At 39.9% G+C, this 22,534-nt stretch overlaps 1 protein-coding gene across 7 annotated transcripts in view; it reads left to right on the forward strand.

Annotated features, from left to right (window-relative positions):
* The window catches only part of CPLANE1 (ciliogenesis and planar polarity effector 1), a 115,718-nt gene extending 95,252 nt beyond the window's left edge, over nucleotides 1–20,466 (forward strand). For 5 of the 7 annotated variants that reach the window (XM_025270592.3, XM_025270594.3, XM_025270595.3 and 2 more), the window contains exons 48-54: nucleotides 449–614; nucleotides 2,467–2,525; nucleotides 2,939–3,106; nucleotides 4,132–4,259; nucleotides 8,710–8,799; nucleotides 19,258–19,430; nucleotides 19,955–20,466. In XM_025270592.3, the coding sequence (XP_025126377.2) occupies nucleotides 449–614; nucleotides 2,467–2,525; nucleotides 2,939–3,106; nucleotides 4,132–4,259; nucleotides 8,710–8,799; nucleotides 19,258–19,430; nucleotides 19,955–20,128 (958 nt within the window). In that variant the 3' untranslated portion in view covers nucleotides 20,129–20,466. Of the gene's footprint in view, nucleotides 1–448; nucleotides 615–2,466; nucleotides 2,526–2,938; nucleotides 3,107–4,131; nucleotides 4,260–8,225; nucleotides 8,523–8,709; nucleotides 8,800–19,257; nucleotides 19,431–19,954 lie in introns of those variants that run through there. The other 2 variants (XM_025270596.3, XM_025270597.3) reach the window with 2 other exon arrangements.
* The last annotated feature ends 2,068 nt before the right edge of the window (nucleotides 20,467–22,534 follow it).

Consider the following 22,534-nt stretch of genomic DNA (forward strand, 5'->3'; position numbering starts at 1 on the left):
CCCAGCGTACTCATGGTGGTGTGTATCCATCAGTGCTGCTCTCGCAATTCATCTTAACCTCTCCTTCCCCAAATGTGTCCACAGGTCCATTCTCCACATCGGTACCTCTGTTCCTGACCTGCAAATGTGTTCATCAGCACCATTTTTCTAGACTTCACATATATTCATTAATATACAATATTTGTTTCTCTCTTTCTGACTTACTCTGTATGACAAGGCTCTGGATTCATTCACATCACTACAACTGACTCAATTCCTTTATATGACTGAGTAATATCCCATTGTATGTATGTACCGCATCTTCTTTATCCATTCATCTACCAGTGGACATTCAAGTTGCCTCCATGTCCTGGCAATTGTAAATAGTGCTGCAGTGAACAGTGGGATACATGTACTATCCCCATAACAATTTAACATCAAGTGATGCGCTGCTGGTTAAATTCCTCAGGATTCAGCATCCCTCTGGTAGACGTCCACAAAGAACTGAGAAGGAGAGAAGAGAGATTCAAGTCTGGATGAAAAGAAAACGAAAAGAAAGAATGGCAGAGTACTTAAATCAGCTGGCAGAGAAGAGAGGGCAAGAGCATGATCCTTTCTGCCCCAGGAATAACCCAGTAAGTCTGCAGTATCAAGGGTAATGGAATTATCACAGAAAATGCATAACTTTTTCCTGGCAGGTATTCAAGAGAAGGATGAACATAATTTGGAATCATTTATTATTTGATAGAAAAGTCAGCATTTTACTTAAGTCAGGGAAAATTAAGAAATTACCTTAACAAAATGTAGCAAGGAACTACAAACCATGTTTTATTCAACTGTCTTAAATATTTTTTCTCCCTGAGGCTAATTATGGCTGTAACATTTTAACCATTGAATGAAGAGATCAAGGGACTGGGTGACACTGAAGTCACTCCTTTAATTATCGATGAAAGTCAGTTGCAGTCAAACAACTTGACTATGTGTGTAGTAAAGGCATTTTAAAAATCAATTTTCTCTCTGTAAGTTGTCTACAAAAAAAGCTTTTTAAAGTATGGTCCAGTCGTGTACCAGCAGAACAGTGGCACTTCTGTGTGTGTTCAGCTTTCCTTTAAACTGTCAACATTTGTTTACCGAGTCCTGACTATGGATATCACCATGGCTAGGTCAGAAGTGTTTTTCTTCAGAAGATGAAATAAGGCAGTATTACTTGGATGATTACATAACTCTGCAAGTCACATTTACATTTGGATTATAGTGTATCTTTTACTTTGTAATCTGAAATAAATATAATACTTCATTTTTTTCACCATCATTAGGGAAATACATTTTATAAAATAAGTGAATCTTCCAAGAAAGATTGTCACATTTAAGCACCAAATGTGCAAAAGTAGGTGAACTATTACTTAACGTCATTTATTTACCTGTGTCTGTAGAAGGCATGCTGACATTATATAACATTTTGTTGATAGCTCTGGAGACATGATAATGACCTTCAGAGCTACTTGAAGACCGGAATCTTTCAGTGCGTGTATATATGTGTATTCTTCCACCCCATGGAGGGTGAGTTCCCATATCACCCTCCCATCAGCCAGGCAGATACCCCAGATGGTTAGAATTATATCCAAATTTAGAATAAATTAACTCTGAGGGTGTTGGGACTATTTCGTTCTTAGACTTTGTGACATCTCCTTCAGTATTGCAGGTAAATTTTTAGTTTCTATTTGGGTAAAGGTAGGGAACTAGTGAGGGGTTAATGTAATTTAAGATTTACATTTGTATCAGAAATCAATAAAACATTGAATTTATTATTGACTACTATATAGGACCTTGAGAAAGTGAATTCACTTCTCTGTGTATGTTTTTATATACACAGTCGTCCCTGTGAAAGGACTTACCCTCATTAGTAATTCAACAGTTACTCTTAATATTTCGGAATAAGACATATTTATAGCTGATGTTGGCCAGTTTATCCTGTGTCACGTGCATTTTGAAGAGTTTACAAGTCACAATAAACCTACTGTAGTAGGTTTCTGGCAAACATTTTAAAACATTAAAATGATGGTTTTGAATGTCTCACTCATTTCTGTTTGTATCAACCAAGCTCTTGGTGAGATTAATCACAAGACAGAGTACAAAATATAGGTGTCTCCATTCTTAAATGTTCCTATTTTCCATTTTAAGTTGTAGTTGATAAGGATCTGTCCTTTTAAGGAAATATATGAATTTAGCTGCTAAAGTAGACTTTGTACTCTATTTATTAAATTGGATTTTATTTTAATTACGTGATGCTTTAACATTTTCATGTTTTGGGCTGGAGTAGGAACCTTCATCAAATATGACATTGTTTTATACTGTTCCTAAATAGCAAAATTATATTTTAGCTTCCTATTAAAATTTATTAGTGGAATTTTCATGTTTTCAGTGGATTGTAATGGTTTAATTATTTGAACTGAATGGTAATGAACTAACTGGTTATTTCTTGTGCAGTTTTACATGACTTCAAGGGAAATCAGGCTGAGACAAAAGATGAAGCATGAAAAAGACAGGTGAGTTTGGTAGTTATACCCTAATCATTCTCTCTCACTCACTTGAGACCATAGATAGTGCCTTAGGCATTCTAGTTTTCACAGTAGTCCCTTTTTGTTGATAAATAGAAAAGTATGGGAGACAACTGCAGGGAAAATAAGTAGATTCCACTATCCTTTTTAGGAATTTGCTTTCAAATTTTATAACTTTATTTCTGAAATCCAATCCAAATACGTGTGTGCGTTTTTTAAGTACCCCACAGGTGCCTTTAATAATACCTCCTAATGGTTTTCAGAAATCTGACATTTGAATTTGCACTGAACTGCATTGAAGAAAATCACTACTAGGTGGTCTTCAAACACCGTGTTCCCTCTAGAAATATGAAACGAAAGGGACTCTCTTACTAAATGTTATTTAATTTTTTATTTTAAAGATTGCTACTCTCAGACCACTATAGTCGTCGAATCTCACAAGCATACACTCTGATGAATGAACTGTTATCTGAATCAGTACAACTTCCAGCAGCTGCTCAGAAACCATTGCCTAACAAACCCAGAAAAGCTCAGATTCCCAGAAGGCAACACTCCCCTTCTCCAAGAGGGTAAGACGAGGTTTGGCGTGCCATTTGGCAAGATAACGCCAGGCATGATAGTGTGGAGCACCATTGGGACTCAGGTTCAGTGTGTTTGCTCTGAAATATGGTAATAAAGTGAAGGGGGAAACAGTGCCATCATTAGTTTTCAATAGTTTATAGAATCAGCAAGGAAAAGGACAAAAATGGCATTAAATGTCTAAGTAAGACATAACAAAGCACTTCTGAATGCCTAATACAATTTTTATATCCATTCAATCCTGTTTTATTCCTTTCTGTAGTTTTTGTGACATTCCTTCTGTAATTTGCCTCCTAGCTGCTCTCCCTGTTTCTCCAGTTGGTTCCACTCTTGTAGGAAAACGATGGTCCTCATCAGCTTACTGCTTCTTCTGCTGTCCCCTCCCAGTTATTGCTGATTCAGTTGTAGATACTATCATGTTTCTTAAATTAATGACCTGCACTCAGTTTGGATATCAGTTCAGTAGGCAAAGATTAATTAAACATGGATGCTAAAGAAAAGCACCCAAGAGTAAAGTTTCTCATATGGCACACAAACACAAAATTTGTTAGTGACACATAAGGAGGAAATGAAGTAGCAGTTTAATGTTGTTAAAAATTACCACCTTTGACAAAATAACTGATTAGGTTTGTAAACATGATCTTGTAACTTAAGAACCTAGAGGAAATGCTACCCAACACAACCTAGATGTAATCATATTACTTGTGTGTAATTTGAAGTGTAATCAAAATAGCAGAGATTCTCTTTGAATATTTCTTAGAATAATGCACACTATTTAATACATAAATAACTGGCAAATGTATACAGCTTTTGAAATGATTAGATACTAAAAACTAATTTCTTTGGGGAAAAAAATGAGTAAACTTTGAGGTATAAGTTACTATACACTAAATGACCACTGAGGTACAGAATAAGCCAAGTCAAATGAATGTATTAATCTGAGCTGGAATTTGGATTTTTGAAATAAATCACTGATAGAAGATTCTAGAATATAATTATGTGATTTCTACTTCAGAGAGAATCGGCATGGTCACAATTTTCCAATATACAGACCTGGAAAAGTCAGACATACATCCACCAAACCAAGTTATACCCAAAAGGGGAGACCTTGCGGGCAATCTCAAGGCTCACCTTGGCCACGTGGTAAGATTGAGAGCTTTCTTTTATCTTGTGTAATTTGGACCTATTCTTTCTTGGTTCCAGAGTTGTGTTTTCATTAGTGAAAAGTTTTAAATCTCAGTTAAAAGCAGTTCCCATTTCAAGAGAATGCAAGAGATTGATGAAGATTTAGCTGTACTGGAATTTTGTTCTATTATTTGTTCTATTACTTTGAAATGAGAAGACCCTAGGAATCTTCATAAACTAATGGCCTTTAATTCTGTGTGATATGACTTATTTGGGAATCAGTTTCTTTGATGTGTCTGGTTAAAGATGTAGGCATTTTTACAATCAACTTCTAATAGATTACAGGATGGATATATCATAGAGGAGGAATAGAAGAGGTTCAGATGGAAATAATATGTTTTTACCATTTTTGAATATTCTTTTCCATATTTGAACATACAATATCTGTTATTTATTTATTGGTGGGCTTCCCTGGTAGCTCAGCTGGTAAAGAATCTGCCTGCAATGCAGGAGACCTGGGTTCGATCCCTGGGTTGGTAAGATCCCCTGGAGAAGGGAAAGACTACCCACTCCAGTGTCCTGGCCTGGACTAGCCTTCCTTTAATTAATTTTGCCATATTTGGGTTTTTGTTACTAAAGTAAAACATATTTATTTGTTTAAAAATGTATAATCATAGCTAACATGTAGTATAAATATATACAGCTAAGACTGTATAATAATAACTAGTGAGCCAGGTTCTGTTTAATTATTAGAATTACAACTCTGTTAGAAAGGTAGTACTGTGTTCCCATTTTAAGCATCAGAAAGCTAAGGCAGAGAAAATTGAAATAACTCCCCAAGATCAGATATCTAGGAAGTGTTAGAGTCTGTATTCAAACCCAGTCAGGGCCACATCTAAAACGTGACCTTTAGTATGCTGCCTCAGTTGAGAAAATTGGAGTTTCCATAAATCACAATCCTTTAAATAAAACTTTATAATTTTGTTAACTCTTGATTTTGGGTGACAGATTACAATAAGAAAACTGTTCTTTTTAAAACTAGAATTTCAAAATAGTAACCTTTAAAAACTTTTTTTTTAATTTTATAAGTTATACATTTACAAAAATTAAATATCCAGAATTGGAGAGGATTTTAAACTTGAATCATGGTTTCTTAATGTCATATGGAAAAGTCTTGGATTATGTGGAAATACATCTTTTTTCTTGGACCTGTCCAGTGTTAGGCTTGTAATGTTACGTTGCACTTGCCTGGGCTGAGACCTTGGCCCCGTTTGGATCCATTACGTGCCTCCTCTTGCTGAGCTATGCTTGATGAGGTGTTCCTGCTGCCGAGGTACGCAGAAGTCCTCAGTAACCCCCAGCCTGTGCAGATAAGTCCAGACCCTCTCCCTAGCCTGCAAGGTGTCTTCCCCGTCGGTTTCCTTAGCCTCCTTCCTTCATAAAATCCAGATAACCCATGACACTTGCAGGCTTGTTTTCCAAACACATGCTGTGTGCTCCCATTCCAACACTGAAATTTCCCCTTATTACCGTAATGATACCCTTCCAGTGTCTTGGAAGACATCCCTAATTTCAGTTATTTAGCTATTCTAACCTGATGGAATGATTTTAACATCTGTGTTTTCATTTTTGAATTGGCTAACACTTAGCTTGCACAGTGGTGTGAACAGTAGAGACAAATAGTAGTAGCATTGGGACGTCCCAAAGGTGGCTCAGTGGGAAGGAATCTGCCTGCCAGTGCAGGAGACGGGGGTTTCATCCCTGGATCGGGAAGATCCCCTGGAGGAGGAAATGGCAACCCAGTCCAGTATTCTTGCTGGGATGATCCCATGGACAGAGGAGCCCGGTGGGCTGTAGTCTGTGTGGTCACAAAGAATTGGATATGACTGAGCGACTGAGCTCAGCAGCACAGTAGCCCTGGTAACAAACAAATCAGGTTTTTTTATTTGTTCTCTGAATCCTCAGTTCAGTGTTTCTGCCCCTTGTGAGGCACTGCTGCAATGGGTCTTATGTTGTAGTTATGTATAAAGTTGGTTTTGTCCCATTATAGACTAAATGATTTGAGGGTAGCAAGACTCTCTTCATCTTGTGGTGGTGGTGGTATCAGTTGCTAAGTCATGTCCTAGTCTTTGTAAACCCATGGACTGCCACACACCAGTCTTCCCTGTCCTTCACTATCTCCTGGAGTTTGCTCAAACTCATGTCCATTTTGTCAATGATGCCATCCCATCTCATCCTCAGGCACCCTTTCTCCTCCTGCCCTCAGTCTTTCCCAGCATCAGGGTGTTTTCCAGTGAGTCATCTCTTCAAATCAGGTAGCTACAGTATTGGAGCTTTAGCCTCAGTCTTTCGTATATTCAAGGTTGATTTTCTTTAGGATTGACGGGTTTGATCTCTTTGCAGTCCAAGGGACTCTCAAGAGTCTTCTCTAGCACTACAGTTCAAAAGCATCAATTCTTTGGCGCTCAGTCTTCTTTATGATCTCTCACATCCATACATGATTACTGGAAAACCATAGCTTTGAATCTATGGACCTTTGTCAGCAAAGTAATGTCTTTTTGCTTTTTAATATGCTGTCTAGGATTGTCATAGTTTTCCTTACAAGGAGCAAGCATCTTTTATTTTCATGACTGCAGTCACCATCTGCAGTGATTTGGGAGCCCAGGAAAATAAAATCTGTCACCGTTTCCACTTTTTATCCATCTATCCTCAATGAAGTGATGGGACTGGATGCCATGATCTTCATTTTTTGAATATTCAGTTTTAAGCCAACTTTTTCACTCTTCTCTTTTACCCTCATCAAGAGACTCTCTAGTTTCTTTCCCTTTCTGCCACTAATGTTGTGTCATCTGCATATCTGAGGTTACTGATACTTCTGGCAATCTTGATTCCAGCTTCTGCTTCATCCAACCCAGCATTTTGCATGATGTACTCTTCATAGAAGTTAAATAAGCAGGGTGACAATATACAGCCTTGACGTACTCCTCTCCCAATTTTGAACCAGTCCATTGTTCCATGTCCAGTTCTAACTGTTGCTTCTTGACCTGCATACAGGTTTCTCAGGATGCAGGTAAGGTGGTCTGGTATTCCCATCTCTTGAAGAATTTTCCACAATTTGCTCTGATCCACACAGTCAAAAGCTTTAGCATAATTGAATAATCAGATAAATGGGGGAAAAGGCTATCTAGTTTTTTGCCTAAAAATAGCTATTTATAAGCTAATTATTATTCAAGTATATTAATGGGCAGATATTATAGTACTTACACAGTAATCATAGAACAGTATATGACTAGCTGTTATCCAGGGGCCTGTCACTTAGCTTCCCTAGATCTCGAAAGGTAAGGTAGTAGAGGCAGCTTGAGGGACTGTGAACACAGTGACCTTCCTGACTGCCTCTGCCACACTCAGAACCAGCCGTTCCCCTGGCAGCATTCAGAGGCAATGGAGAAACCCAGTCAATGAAACAGTCAACTTGACCCCACCGGGGCAAGTTTAGTCATTGTACAGATGAGAAGTGTGGATCCATCAAAATTTAACAATTCCCTGAAGTTCTTCTGTAAAAGAAATCTTCCTGAAAATACTTGTGAGTTTGACTATATATGTTGCTATCTGTCTTTTATAAAGCAGTATACAGTGGTTTTTTTGGCTGTTTTATTCAGCCCTGTGTGCAAACTGTTACAGGTAAGCGTCTGTTTTTCCCCTTGTTTTATAGTTTAGTCTATCAAAAACAATATATAGAGACTATATAAGTATCTGAGAGGCATTATAGGCATAAATAATGGGTCTAGCCTTTGAAATCGTCCAGGTTCATAGCCCAGCTCCCTTGTTTACTTTGTGTCATCAGATATGTTTTTAAAAATCTGCCTCATAGAGTTGTTGAGGATTATAAGTAAAATATTTTCAATAACATATACAGTAAATGGATGCTACCAATCCTGGAATTTAAGAACCCTTAATTGATCATTCTCTTGGCATTTTGCCTAGGTATTCCACTGGGAATAGGCTTATATGCCTGGATTTTCCAGTTGCCAGAGATGTTGCTGAGGCACATGTGCCAGATGAGAAAGGTCTGTGGTTGTCCTATAGAGATCCCAAGCCTCAAAATAGACTTTCCCTTCCTTCAGCTACACTTTCGGTTTGCTTTCTTGGTTCAAATCAGCCATCTTCTACTGTGCTCAGTTGCTTCAGTCATGTCCAACTCTTTTCAACCCCATGAGCTGTAGCCTACCAGGCTCCTCTATCCATGAGATTTTTCAGGCAAGAATACTGGAGTGGATTGCCATGCCCTCCTCCAGAGCATCTTCCCTATCTAGGGGTTGAACCCATGTCTCCTGCATTGCAGGTGGACTTTTTACTGCTGAGCCATTGGGCCTCTACTAATCAGATTTCTGTCAGTGAATTTACAACCTGAAAGATGAAAAATTACACATACATACGGAAAGTTGAAGGAGTTTTCCTGTCTTTGTAGAAACTGCTACTTTTACCACACAGAGAAAAGCTGGTGCAGCCAAAATGGCGGTTAGAAAGGTTGTACAATCTCCAGTTATCATCCGAAAAGGTATGGGATAAAGGATAGAAAGTTCTGGGGCTTAATACTAAAAATTTTTAAATCATAAATCACTCTTAGAAATGTCAAATACAGAGTTTAGTATGAAGAGTGTGGCTGGATGGTGGTAATGGGCTTAATAAGCGTACTGCTCAACCTAAAAACAAGTAGTCAGGAAGGTGCTGTGATCACATAGCCATAGAGCACATAGACCCATAAGTATGGCCAAATTAGCTCTCCTCTGATCAGCTAGAGAGAAAGAAATTATAACTCATTATCTCAATTCCTGACATCTCCTCCAGCCCATCCCTCAACTGCTGTTACTTTTCACAATTTAAAACATAGTTTCACGTTCATCCTCCTTTTAACTCTCAGGTTGTTAATGCCAGGTTGATAGGGCAACTCTTATCCCCATCTTAAGCTGAGCAAACTAATGCAGAGGAGTGGCCTCCTCACATACCCTTAGAACAATAGAAAGAACAGCTACAGACTGAAAGTAAGAGGATGAAAAAAGATACTCCTTGTAAATGGAAATCAAAAGGTGGAGTAGAAATACTCGTATCAGACAAAATAGACTTTAAAGAATATTACAAGAGAGAAGAACACTACATAATAATCCAAGATAAGATATAACAATTGCAAACATACATGCACCCAACATAGGAGCACCTCAATATATAAGGCAAATACTAACAGCCATAAAAGGAGAAATTGACAATAACACAATAATAGTAGGGAATTTTAACACCCCACTTTCATCAGTGGATAGATCATCCAGACAGAAAATCAATAATCACAGTTCTTAAATGACACATTAGACCAGATGGACTTAACTAATATTTATAGAGCATCCCATCCAAAAGCAGCAGAATACACATTCTTCTCAAGTGCACATGGAATATTCTCCAGGATTGATCATATGCTGGGCTACAAAGCAAGCCTTCGTAAATTTAAGAAAATTGAAATTTATATCAAGCATCTTTTCTGACCACAACACTATGAGATTAGAAATCAACTACAAGGTTAAAAAACTGGAAAAAAACACAAATATGTGGAAGCTAAACAATATGCTACTAAACAACCAATGGGTCCCTAAAGAAACCAAGAAATAGAGAAAAATGACAATGAAAGCACAGTGATCCAAAACCTATGGGACACAGTTCTAAGAGGGAAGTTGACAGCAATACAGTCTTATCTCAGGAAATGAGAAAAACTTCAAATAACAACAATCTAACCTTACAACTAAAGCAACTACAGATAGAAGAACAAACAAAATCCAAAGTTAGTAGAATGAAAGAAATCATAAAGATCAGAGCAGAAATAAATCAAAGAGATGAAGGAAACAGTTGAAAAAGATCAATGAAACTGAGCTGGTTCTTCGAAAAGATAAACAAAAGTGATAAACCAGACTCAAGAAAAAAAGGGAGAGGGCTAAAATCAATAAAATTTGAAATGAAAAAGAAGTTACAGTGGACACCACAGAAATACAGAGGATCATAAGAGACTACTACAAACAACTATATGACAATAAAATGGACAACCTAGAAGAAATGGACACATTCTTAGAAAGGTACAATCTCTGAAGACTAAATCAGGAAATAGAAAATATGAACAAACCGATCACAAGTACTGAATTGAAACTGATTTTAAAACTTCCAACAAACTCAAGTCCAGGACCAGATGGCTTCACAGGTGAGTTGTATCAAACAATTGGAGAAGAGTTAACAAAACTGTCTTTCTGAAACTATTCCAAAAGAGTGCCGTGGAAAGAATACTCCCAAACTCATTCTTTGAGGCCACCATCACCCTGATACCAAAACCAGACAAAGATGGCACACAAAAAAAGAAAATGACAATATCACCAATGAACATAGATGCAAAAATACTCAACAAAATACTAGCAAACCAAATCCAGCAATACATTAAAAGGATCATACACCATGATCAAGTGGGATTTATCCCAGGGATGCAAGGATTTTTCATGCCTAGAGAATTTCCCTTAGCATTTGTTGTAAAACTGGTTTAATGGTGCTGAATTCTCTTAACTTCTGCTTGTCTGGAAAGCTTTTGATTTCTCCCATCAAATCTGATTGAGAATCTTGCTGAGAAGAGTGTTCTTGGTTGAAAGTTCTTCCCTTTCATCACTTGAAATATATCATGCCATTCATTCCCTTCTGGCTTGTAGAGGTTCTGTTGAGAAATCAGCTGATAATCTTGTGGGATTTCCATTGTATGTTGTCTTTATTTCCCTTCTTGCTTTTAGATTTTTATCTTTGCTTTTAATTTTTGTCAGTTTGATTACTATATGTCTCAGTGTATTATTCTTCCTTGAGTTTATCCTGCCTAGGACTGTGTGCCTCCTGTACTTGGTTGACTATTTCCTGTTAGGGATGTTTTCAGCTATTATCTCTCCAAATATTTTCTCAGGTCCTTTCTCTCTTCTTCTGGGACCCATATAATGCAAATATTGGTGTGTTTAATGTTGTCCCAGAGGTCTCTTAGGCTGTCTTCATTTATTTTCATTCTTTTTTCTATATTCTGTTTCACAGCAGTGATTTCCACCATTCTGTCTTTCATGTCACTTACCTGTTCTTCTGCCTCAGTTATTCTGCTATGGATTCCCTCTTGTCTACTGTTCATTTCTGTTCATTCTTCTAGGTCTTTGGTAAACATTTCTTGCATCTTCTCCATTATTTTTCCAAGATCCTAGATTATCTTCACTATCATTATTCTACATTCTTTTTATGGAAGGTTGCCTAGCTCCACTTAATTTATTTGTTTTTCTGGAGATTTACCTTGTTCCTTCATCTGGGACATAATCCTATTTCTTTTTATTTTGGTTAGCTTTCCGTGATTGTAGTTTTTGTTTTGGAGGCTATAATTCTTGTTTCTTCTGTTTGCCCTCTGGTGAATGAGGATCAGAGGCCTATGCAAGCTTCTGGATGGGAAGGACTGGCTGTGGGGAAAATGGGGGTCTTGCTCTGGTGGGCAGGGCTGTGCTCAGTAAAATTTCAATCCAAGTGTCTGCTGATCGGTGGGGCTGTGCTTCCTCCCTGTTAGTTGTTTGGCCTGAGGCATCCCAATCCTGGAGTCTCCTGGCTTTCAATTCAGTTCAGTCGCTCAGTCGTGTCCAACTCTTTGCGACCCCATGAATCGCAGCACACCAGGCCTCCCTGTCCATCACCGGCTCCCGGAGTTTACCCAAACTCATGTCCATTGAGTTGGTGATGCCATCCAGCCATCTCATCCTCTGCCGTCCCCTTCTCCTGCCCCCAGTCCCTCCCAGCATCAGGGTCTTTTCCAATGAGTCAACTCTTCGCATGAGGTGGCCAAAGTATTGGAGTTTCAGCTTCAACATCAGTCCTTCCAATGAACACCCAGGACTGGTCTCCTTTAGGATGGACTGGTTGGATCTCCTTGCAGTCCAAGGGACTCTCAAGAGTCTTCTCCAACACCACAGTTCAAAAGCATCAATTCTTCGGCGCTAAGCTTTCTTCACAGTCCAACTCTCACATCCGTACATGACAGCTGGAAAAACCATAGCCTTGACTAGACGGACCTTTGTTGGCAAAGTAATGTCTCTGCTTCTGAATATGCTGTCTAGGTTGGTCATAACTTTCCTTCCAAGGAGTAAGCGTCTTTTAATTTCATGGCTGCAGTCACCATCTACAGTGATTTTGGAGCCCCCCCAAAATAAAATCTGACACTGTTTCCATTGTTTCCCCATCTATTTCCCATGAAGTGATGGGACCAGATGCCATGATCTTTGTTTTCTGAATGTTGAGCTTTAAGCCAACTTTTTCACTCTCCTCTTTCACTTTCATCAAGAGGCTTTTGAGTTCCTCTTTACTTTCTGCCATAAGGGTGGTGTCATCTGCATATCAGAGGTTATTGATATTTCTCCCAGCAATCTTGATTGCAGCTTGTGCTTCATCCAGCCCAGCGTTTCTCATGATGTACTCTGCATATAAGTTAAATAAGCAGGGTGACAGTATACAGGCTTGAGTATCCTTTTCCTATTTGGAGCCAGTCTGTTGTTCCATGTCCATTTCTAACTGTTGCTTCCTGACCTGCATACAGGGTTTCTCAAGAGGCAGGTCAGGTGGTCTGGTATGCCCATCTCTTTCAGAATTTTCCACAGTGTATTGTGATCCACCAGTCAAAGGCTTTGGCATAGTCAATAAAGCAGAAACAGATGATTTCCTGATCCAGCAGATGTTGGCAATTTGATCAATTTGATCTCCTGGCTTTATGGTAGGGCCAATGGTGACCTCCAAGAGGACTTACGCCAAGACACACATCCCAGGACTGCTGCTGCCAATGCCCTGGTCCCCACAATGGGCCACTGCTGACCCATGCCTCTGCGGAGACCCTCAAACACTCATAGCCAAGTTTGGCTTAGTCTCCTGTGGGGTTGCTGCTCCTTTCCCCTGGGTCCTGGTGCATACAAGGTTTTGTTTGTGCCCTCAAGAGTGGACTCTGTTTCCCACAGTCCTGTGGGAGTCCTTTAATCAAATCCCACTGGCCTTCAGATGCCCTGAGGATTCCCAATCCTTTTGCCAGAGCCCCAAGCTGGGAAGCCTGATGTGGGGCCTAGAACCTTCACAACAGTGTGAGAACTTCTTTGGTATTATTGTTATCCAGTGTGTGGGTTGCCCGCCCCACAGGTTTGGGATTTGATTTTGTCGTGATTGTGCCCCTCCTACCATCTTGTTGTGGTTTCTCCTTTGTCCTTGGATATTGGGTATCTTTTTTAGGTGGGTTCCGGTGTCCTCTGGTCGATGGTTGTTCAACAGTTGTGATTTTGGTGCTCTCTCAGAAGATGATGAGCACATGTCCTTCTGCTCTACCATCTTAAACCAGTCTCTGCAAGGATTTTTCAATATCTGCAAATCAGTGTGATACATCAAGTTGAAGAATAAAAGCCATCAGTTCAGTTCAGTCGCTCAGTCATGTCCAACTCTTTGCAACCCCATGAATTGCAGCATGCCAGGCCTCTCTGTCCATCACCAACTCCTGGAGTTCACTCAGACTCACGTCCATTGAGTCAGTGATGCCATCCAGCCATCTCATCCTCTGTCGTCCCCTTCTCCTCCTGCCCCCAATCCCTCCCAACATCCGAGTCTTTTCCAATGAGTCAACTCTTCACAAGAGGAGGCCAAAGTACTGGAGTTTCAGCTTTAGCATCATTCCTTCCAAAGAAATTCCAGGGCTGATCTCCTTCAGAATGGACTGGTTGGATCTCCTTTCAGTCCAAGGGACTCTCAAAGAGTCTTTTCCAACACCACAGTTCAAAAGCATCAATTCTTCGGCGCTCAGCTTTCTTCACAGTCCAACTCTCACATCCATACATGACCACTGGAAAAACCATAACTTTGACTAGACGCGATCATCTTAATAGATGTAGAACAAGGTTTTGATAAAATTCAACACCATTTATGATAAACACTCTCCAAAAGTGTGCATTGCGGGAACATGACAGTGTTAGTTGCTCAGTTGTGTCCAACTCTTTGCAACTCTATGGACTGTAGCCTGCCAGGCTTCTCCATCCATGGAATTCTCCTGGCAAGAATACTGGAGTGGGTAGCCATTCCTTTCTCCACAGGATCTTCCCAACTCAGGGATCAAACCTGGGTCTCCTGCATTGCAGGCAGATTCTTTACCATCTGAGCTACCAGGGAGTAAAGGCCATATATGACAAACCCACAGCTAACATCACACTAAGTGGTGAAAAGCTGAAAGCATTCTTTCTAAGATCAGGAACAAGACAGGGATGCATACTCTTGTCACTTTTATTCAACATAGATTTGGAAGTCCTAGCCACAGCAATCAGAGAAGAAAAGTAATCCAAAATTGGAAAAGAGGTAAAAGTGTTATATGATACCAGACGTAGAGAATCCTAAAATGCCACCAGAAAGCTACTAGAGCCCATCAGTGAATTTGATAATGTTGCATGATACAAAATTAATACACAGAAATCTCTTGCATTCCTATATACTAACAATGAAAGATCAGAGAGACAAATCAAGGAAACAATCCAATTTACCATAGCATAAAAAAGGATAAACACACCTAGAAATAAAAAATGTACCTAAGGAGGCCTCCTGAGAAACCTGTATGCAGGACAAGAAGCAACAGTTGGAATTGGACTTGGAACAACAGACTGGTTCAAAATTGGGAAAGGAGTACGTCAAGGCTGTATATTATTACCCTACTTATTTAACTTTTATACAAAGTACATCATGTGAAATGTTGAGCTGGATGACTCACAAGCTGGAATCAAGATTGCCAGGAGAAATATCAACCACCTCGGATATGCAGATGATACTACCCTAATGGCAGATAGTGAAGAGGAACTGAAGAGCCTCTTGATGAAGGTGAAAAAGGAGAGTAAAAAAGCTGGCTTAAAACTTAACATTCCCATCATTTCATGGCAAATAGGTGGGGGGAAAAAAGGAAATAGTGGCAGATTTTATTTTCTTGGGCTCTAAAATCACTGCAGATGGTGACTGCAACCATGAATTTAAAAGATGGTTGCTCCTTGGAAGGAAAGCTGTGACAAACCTAGGGAGCATTTTGAAAAGCAAAGACATCACTTTGCCAACAAAGGTCCACATAGTTGAAGCTACGGTTTTTCCAGTAGTCATTTATGGATGTGACACTAGACCATAAAGAAGGCTGAGTGCTGAAGAATTGATGCTTTTGAACTGTGATGCTGGAGAAAACTCTAGAGTCCCTTGGACAGCAAGGAGATCAAACCAGTCAATCCTAAAAGAAATCAACCCTGAATTTTCATTGAAAGGACTGGTTAAGGTGAAGCTCCTGTTCTTTGACCATCTGATGCAAAGAGCTGACTCTTTGCAAAAGACCCTGATTCTGGGAAAGATTGAAGGCAGGAGGAGAAAGGGATGACAGAGGACGAGATGGTTGGTTGACATCATCCACTCAAACTTGAGTTTGAGCAAACTCCAAGAAATAGTGAGGATAGGGAAGCCTGGCGTCTTGCAGTCCATGTGGTTGCAAAGAGTCAGACCTGACTTAGCGACTGAACAACAACAAAAGGAGGCAAACGCCTGAACACTAGAAGATGCTGATGAAAGAAATTGAAGATGATGGAAATAGAAGGAAAGATATGCTATATTCTTGAATTGGAAGAATCAATATTGTCAAAATGACTTTACTGCCTCAGGCAATCTATAGATTCAGTGCTGCTGCTGCTAAGTCACTTCAGTCATGTCCGACTCTCTGCGACCCCATAGACAGCAGCCCACCAGGCTCTGCTGTCCCTGAGATTCTCCAGGCAAGAACACTGGAGTGGGTTGCCATTTCCTTCTCCAATGCATGAAAGTGAAAAGTGAAAGTGAAGTTGCTTAGTCATGTCTGATTCATCTGTCCGAATCTTTGTGACCCCGTGGACTGCAGCCTACCAGGCTCCTCCGTCCGTGGGATTTTCCAGGCAATACTGGAGTGGGTTGCCATTGCCTTCTCCAAGATTCAGTGCAATCCCTATCAGATTACCAATGGTATTTTTCACACAACTAGAACCAAAAAAAAAAGTGTTAATTTGTATGGAAATACAAAAAAAACACTGAATGGCCAAAGTAATTCTGAGAAAGAAGAAACAGAGCTGGAGGAATCAGGTTCCTTGACTTCAGACTATACTACAAAGCCGCAGTCATCAAAACAGTATGGTACTGGCACAGAAACAGAAACATAGATCAGTGGAACAGGACAGACAGTCCAGAGGTAAAGCTATGCTCCTCCTGTTGGTTAATCTGTGACAAAGGAGTCAAGACTGTACAGTGGAGAAAATACAGTCTCTTCAATAAATGGTGCTGGGAAAACTGGAAAGCTAGATATATAAAAATGAAATTAGAACACCATACATAAAAGTAAACACAAATGGATTAAAGACCTAAATGTAAGACTGGATGCTGTAAGACTCCTAGGTGAAAACTTAGAACACTTTTTGCAATCACCTCAATCTCATTTTCTATCCATTTCCTAGAGTCATGGAAATAAATGGGACCTAGTTAAACTCAAAAGCTTTTACACAGTAAAGGAAGCCAAAACAAAATGAAAGGACAACCCATGGAACAGGAGAAAATACTTGCAGACAATAGGATCGACTGGGAGTTAATCTCCAAATACACAAACAGTTCACATAGCTCAATTTCAAATAAACAGCCCAATCCAAAAATGGGCAGAAGACCTAAACAGACATTTCTCCAAAGAAGACACACAGATGGCCAGTAGGCACATGAAAATATGCTTGGACTTACCTAGTAGTCCAGTGGTGGGAACTCTCCACTTTCAATGCAGGGGCAGTGGTTTTATACCTGGTCAGGGAACTATGATCCCACATGCTGCATGGTCCCACCAAAAAAAAAAAAAGAAAAGAAAATTTTAAAAAAATGAAAAGATGCTCATTATCACTAATTATTAGAAAAATGCAAATTAAAGCTACAATGATTTGTAGCTAGCAGAATGGCCATTGTCAAAAGAGTCTACAAACAGTAAACGCTGGGAGAGGTTGTGGGGGGAAAGGAATCCTTCTACACTGTTGGTTGGACTGTAAATTAGTACAGCCACTATGGAGAACAGTATGGAAGTTCCTTAAAAAACTAAAAATAGAGTTACCATATGATTGAGTGATCCCACTCCTGGGCATGTATCTGGAGAAAACCATGGTTCAAAAGGATACCTTCACCCCAGTGTTCACTGCCGCGGTGTTTACAATAGCCAGGATAGGGAAGCAACCCAAATGTACATCACAGAGGAAAGGATAATGAAAATGTACATATATACAATTAAATATTACTTACCATTAAAAAGAATGAAACATCATTTGCAACAATAAATGAAACATCATTTGCAACAACGTGGATAGACGAAATTATACTGAGCAAAGTATGTTAGAGAAAGACAAATACCATATGATAGCACTTAAATGTGAAATCTAAAATAAATTACACAAATGAACTTATTTACAAAACAGGATCACAGACTTAGAGTATGAATTTATGGTCCCCCAGTGGAGCAAATGGTGGGAAGGAATAGATTTGGAGTCTGGGATAGACATATACACACTTGCTGTATATTTAAAATAGATAACCAGCAAGGTCCTACTGTATAGCACAAGGAATTCTGCTCAGTGTTATTAAGCTAAATGAAAAAAGAACTTGAAAAAGAGCAGATACATGAATTGAGTTCAGTTCAGTTCATTTCAGTCGCTCAGTAGTGTCCGACTCTTTGCGACCCCATGAATTGCAGCATGCCAGGCCTCCCTGTCCATCACCAACTCCCGGAGGCCTGTCCATCAACCAGACTCATGTCCATCGAGTCGGTGATGCCATCCAGCCATCTCATCCTCTGCCGTCCCCTTCTCCTCCTGCCCCAATCCCTCCCAGCATCAGGGTCTTTTCCAATGAGTCAACTCTTCGCATGAGGTGGCCAAAGTATTGGAGTTTCAGCTTCAGCATCAGTCTTTCCAATGAACACCCAGGTCTCCTTTAGGATGGACTGGTTGGATTTCCTTGTAGTCCAAGGGACTCTCAAGAGTCTTCACAGCACCACAGGTCAAAAGCATCAATTCTTTGGCGCTCAGCTTTCTTCACAGTCCACCTCTCATATCCATACATGACTACTGGAAAAACCATAGCCATAGCTCAGATTATGCAGATGACACCACCCTTATGGCAGAAAGTGAAGAGAGTGAAAAAGTTGGCTTAAAGCTCAACATTCAGAAAACGAAGATCATGGCATCTGGTCCCATCACTTCATGGGAAATAGATGGGGAAACAGTGGAAACAGTGTCAGACTTTATTTTTTTGGGCTCCAAAATCACTGCAGATGGTGATTGCAGCCATGAAATTAAGACGCTTACTCCTTGGAAGGAAAGTTATGACCAACCTAGATAGCATATTCAAAAGCAGAGACATTACTTTACCAAGAAAGGTCCGTCTAGTCAAGGCTATGGTTTTTCCAGTGGTCATGTATGGATGTGAGAGATACATGTATATGTATAACTAAATCACTTTGGTATACACCTGAAAACTAACACAATATTGTTAATCAAACATTGTTAATTGCTACTCAAATATTGTTAATCAACCTGGAGAAGTAAATGGCAACCCATTCCAGTACTCTTGTCTGGAAAATCCCATGGACAGAGGAGCCTGGTAGTCCATGGGTTCACAAAGAGTCGGATATGACTGAGCGATTTCACTTTTCTTTCCTAATCAACCATACTCCAATGTAAAATAAAAAGTTAAAGAGTTGGCCAGAATTCAGTTTCCTTCTCTCACACCAACAGAACAGGAATTGCTAGAATCCTAAAGCCAAGCAGACCTTGTGATTCCAATATTAGATGAGATTGGCTGCCTTGGATTTGACAGTAAGAGTCACAATAAGGAACAAACTTAGCAATGAATCAGTCCTAAAGTATGCTTTGTTCTTTTTCCTGGAAAGGCCCCGATGCTCCCTGTCAGCAGTGTATAAAAAGTCACAAAAGTGCTGGGCTCGCGCCTCAAACCAAGGAAGTATGTATAGAGTATGAGAGAGAAGAGACTGTGGTGAGCCCGTGGTTGGTACCTTCAGACATCCGTGCGATTCTCCACGAGAGTCACAGTTCCCTGTTACAGGTATGTATTACTCCAAGTTTCGGTTTGCCTGGTGATTAGTTGTATTCTTAAGGGTTTTTTCTTTGCATATTTACTTATTTGTGTGTGTGTGGGATGTAGACGTACTTCAGGGTTGTTAGGTCAGTTTGAAGTTGTGATTCAAAGCATCTACACTTTGGGCTGAATACTCCAGCATTTGTCTTTCAGAATTTTCCTTGACTGCGTATTTTCTTTTTAACAACAACAAAAAAAAACACAACCCAAACAAAACACAACAGAAATGTAAGAACAGAATATTGTACTCGAGGTGCGACAGTCCGCTGTCTACTCTTCAGGCCTCGTGCCAGCGTCTGGTTGTGTCAAGAGATGTTCGTTCGTCCCATCGCCAGTCCAGATGTGCTGGGCAGTGACAGCCCTGGTCCTCTTCACGTTTCCGTCCCTCTTTGGTGGATGAGCAGCTCTAGGGCCTTTGGAAAACTTAGCTCATGTGCCATTTATTTTTTTTTCCTCAGGACCACAATTCACTGTTTTTCTCAATTTGACAGGACTCCTCACCAACTGAAGAAAAGTCAGAGGCTCCTTTGGGGGTAGGTGGCACGGAGAGCTTGTCCGAGAGCACAGGCAGCATCCTGAGCAAGCTTGACTGGGATGCTGTGGAAGACATGGTGGCCGGCGTGGAGGATAAGAGCCTCTCTGTCCACTGGGCCCTGGACCTGTAAGACCCGAATGCCACTCTGCCTCCACGTGAAGGCCCGCAACTCAGCGATGTGAAGTTCAGCAAGACTTTGTGGGTTTAAGCGAGAGAAGCAATGGAGGAAGCAATGTGAATTTACTACCTGTAGGCACCCTTACTTGGATTAGACATTTTATTAAGGAAAATAAACATTTCTCAATGATTTTACCTTCAAAGGAAAAGGGTTAACTATAGTCGTATGATATGTTTTTGCATTTGACTTACTATCTTTAGGTATAATTTTGTAAATGATGAAATAAACAGTACCTTTCAAGCCAAACTTATATTTAAGCTACTTTCAATAAAAATCTATCTTGCATCTTCCTTTATCTCCTGAGCTTTGAGAAACAACCTTATGTGGGTAAATCTGATAGAAAAAAAAAAATTCTTTCATTGAGGTGAAGTTCACTCTCTCACCTGAGACACTCTATAATGAACTCCATTTAAAACATATCCTAAAATTGTATAGGGCTTGGCCTAGGACCAAAAAGGAACTAACCACCTTCCACCAATTCTGAACTTCTAAATAAACCACGTTTCATGTCATCCAGATCTTCTGTCCTCTGTCCTCAGCTCTGTGGCGGATTCATTTTGATATTTGGCAAATCTAATACAGTTATGTAAAGTTTAAAAATAAAATAAAATTAAAAAAAAAAAAAAAAAAAAAAGACTTGGAGGAAGAAAAGGAGATGGATGATTTGGGTGGGGAAGAAAGAGACTGTGACTCCTGACTCTGGAAGGCTCATGTTAACTTCATGAATACCGTGGGGCAGAGACCTGGGTAATTCTGGTGCTGCACCCAAACAGTGTCATAATCTTGGAAATAATTTTTTATGAGAAAAAAACTAAAAACCTTCACATATTTGTCCATTTTTAGTGCCGTATCAAAGAATATTATCTGAAAAAGAATGTTAAATAGTCCTCCTTTTCCAACTACCTAAACCAAAGCCACATCTGAGTGTCCTACTCTTTATTCTGGCTGAGTTTGGAATCTGTAAACAAAGAAAGCTCAAACACAAGACTTCTGCCAAGAAATTACATCCATGGACCTGGGTGAATATCACTGACTTCAGCCTATTATTTCTAGCCCTAGTATATGCTCACATATTTGATGGCTTCATGAAAAGCCATTATAGCTTAAACCTTTTTTCATTTCCCAACAATTCAAGTAATTGTTTGTGTCTTGTTTAGCTTTTCTATAAGAAACCAAAACTTGGATCTTACTGAAGAAATAGAGACAGGAATGGTGTAGCAGTCACACTGGTAGCCCTCCAGAACTCCACTTTCCTGTAGGCATTGCTCGTATCCCGACCCTTCGTGTGTCTTCAGCATCCAGACTGTGACTGTGTGTCATTAAGGAGACCCTAACAGAAACTACGGAGAAGGCAATGGCACCCCACTCCAGCACTCTTGCCTGGAAAAATCCCATGGACGGAGGAGCCTGGTGGGCTGCAGTCCATGGGGTCGCGAAGAGTCGGATATGACTGAGCAACTTCCCTTTCACTTTTCACTTTCCTGCACTGGAGAAGGAAATGGCAACCCACTCCAGTGTTCTTGCCTGGAGAATCCCAGGGACTGGGGAGCCTGTTGGGCTGCCGTCTGTGGGGTTGCACAGAGTCGAACACAACTGAAGTGACTTAGCAGCAGCAACAGAAACTAATGCTTTCATTTTCATAAAGATTGAATCTGGGGAATGTGAGAAGAAAAGAACCCTTGTTAGGTAAGTTTGGTGTATAGGTTGGGAATGAATCTATATATGTGGGGCGTAGGACCAACTTCTGTGGGGAGTTGCCTAGCTGAAGGGAAAGTTTTTATATAGGATTTTATAAAACTGATACTAATTTGAAAATAATTATTTAAACTATATTCAAATCCAGGAAATATAAAAACAAGGTAATTAACTTCAGTTAAGAACTTTAAAATGGTAAATAAAATATTTTACCATTTGATAAATTATTTTTATTTCTTCTAAGACCTAAATGAAAGGATAATAAAGGAATATTAAACTGTATAAATCAACACAAGCTAAGAGAATTGGACAGGAGATATTACTGGAGAAGAGAAGTCACAGGAGGTCTAAGAGGGTGGAGGAAGCCATAATATAATTTGCGCAGAAAAGGGTAATGATAAACAGTGTACCTAAGACTCAGAGCTGACAAGTACAAAAAGGGAGATGCGGTGAGACAATCATGGTGTAAGTCTTATTAGAACAGTTGCAACTCCTTATTTCTCTATCCCTTGTGCATAGAACTCCCAGCATCTATGCCCCAGGCAAAAGTCCAGCTTCCCATCTGATGACCTTAGAGCTGCTGCTGCTGCTGCTAAGTCGCTTCAGTCAGTCATGTCCGACTCTGTGTGACCCCACAGACAGCAGCCCACCAGGCTCCCCCAT

This window comes from Bubalus bubalis, chromosome 19, assembly GCF_019923935.1.
Source record: "Bubalus bubalis isolate 160015118507 breed Murrah chromosome 19, NDDB_SH_1, whole genome shotgun sequence".
Classification (NCBI taxonomy): domain Eukaryota; kingdom Metazoa; phylum Chordata; class Mammalia; order Artiodactyla; family Bovidae; genus Bubalus; species Bubalus bubalis.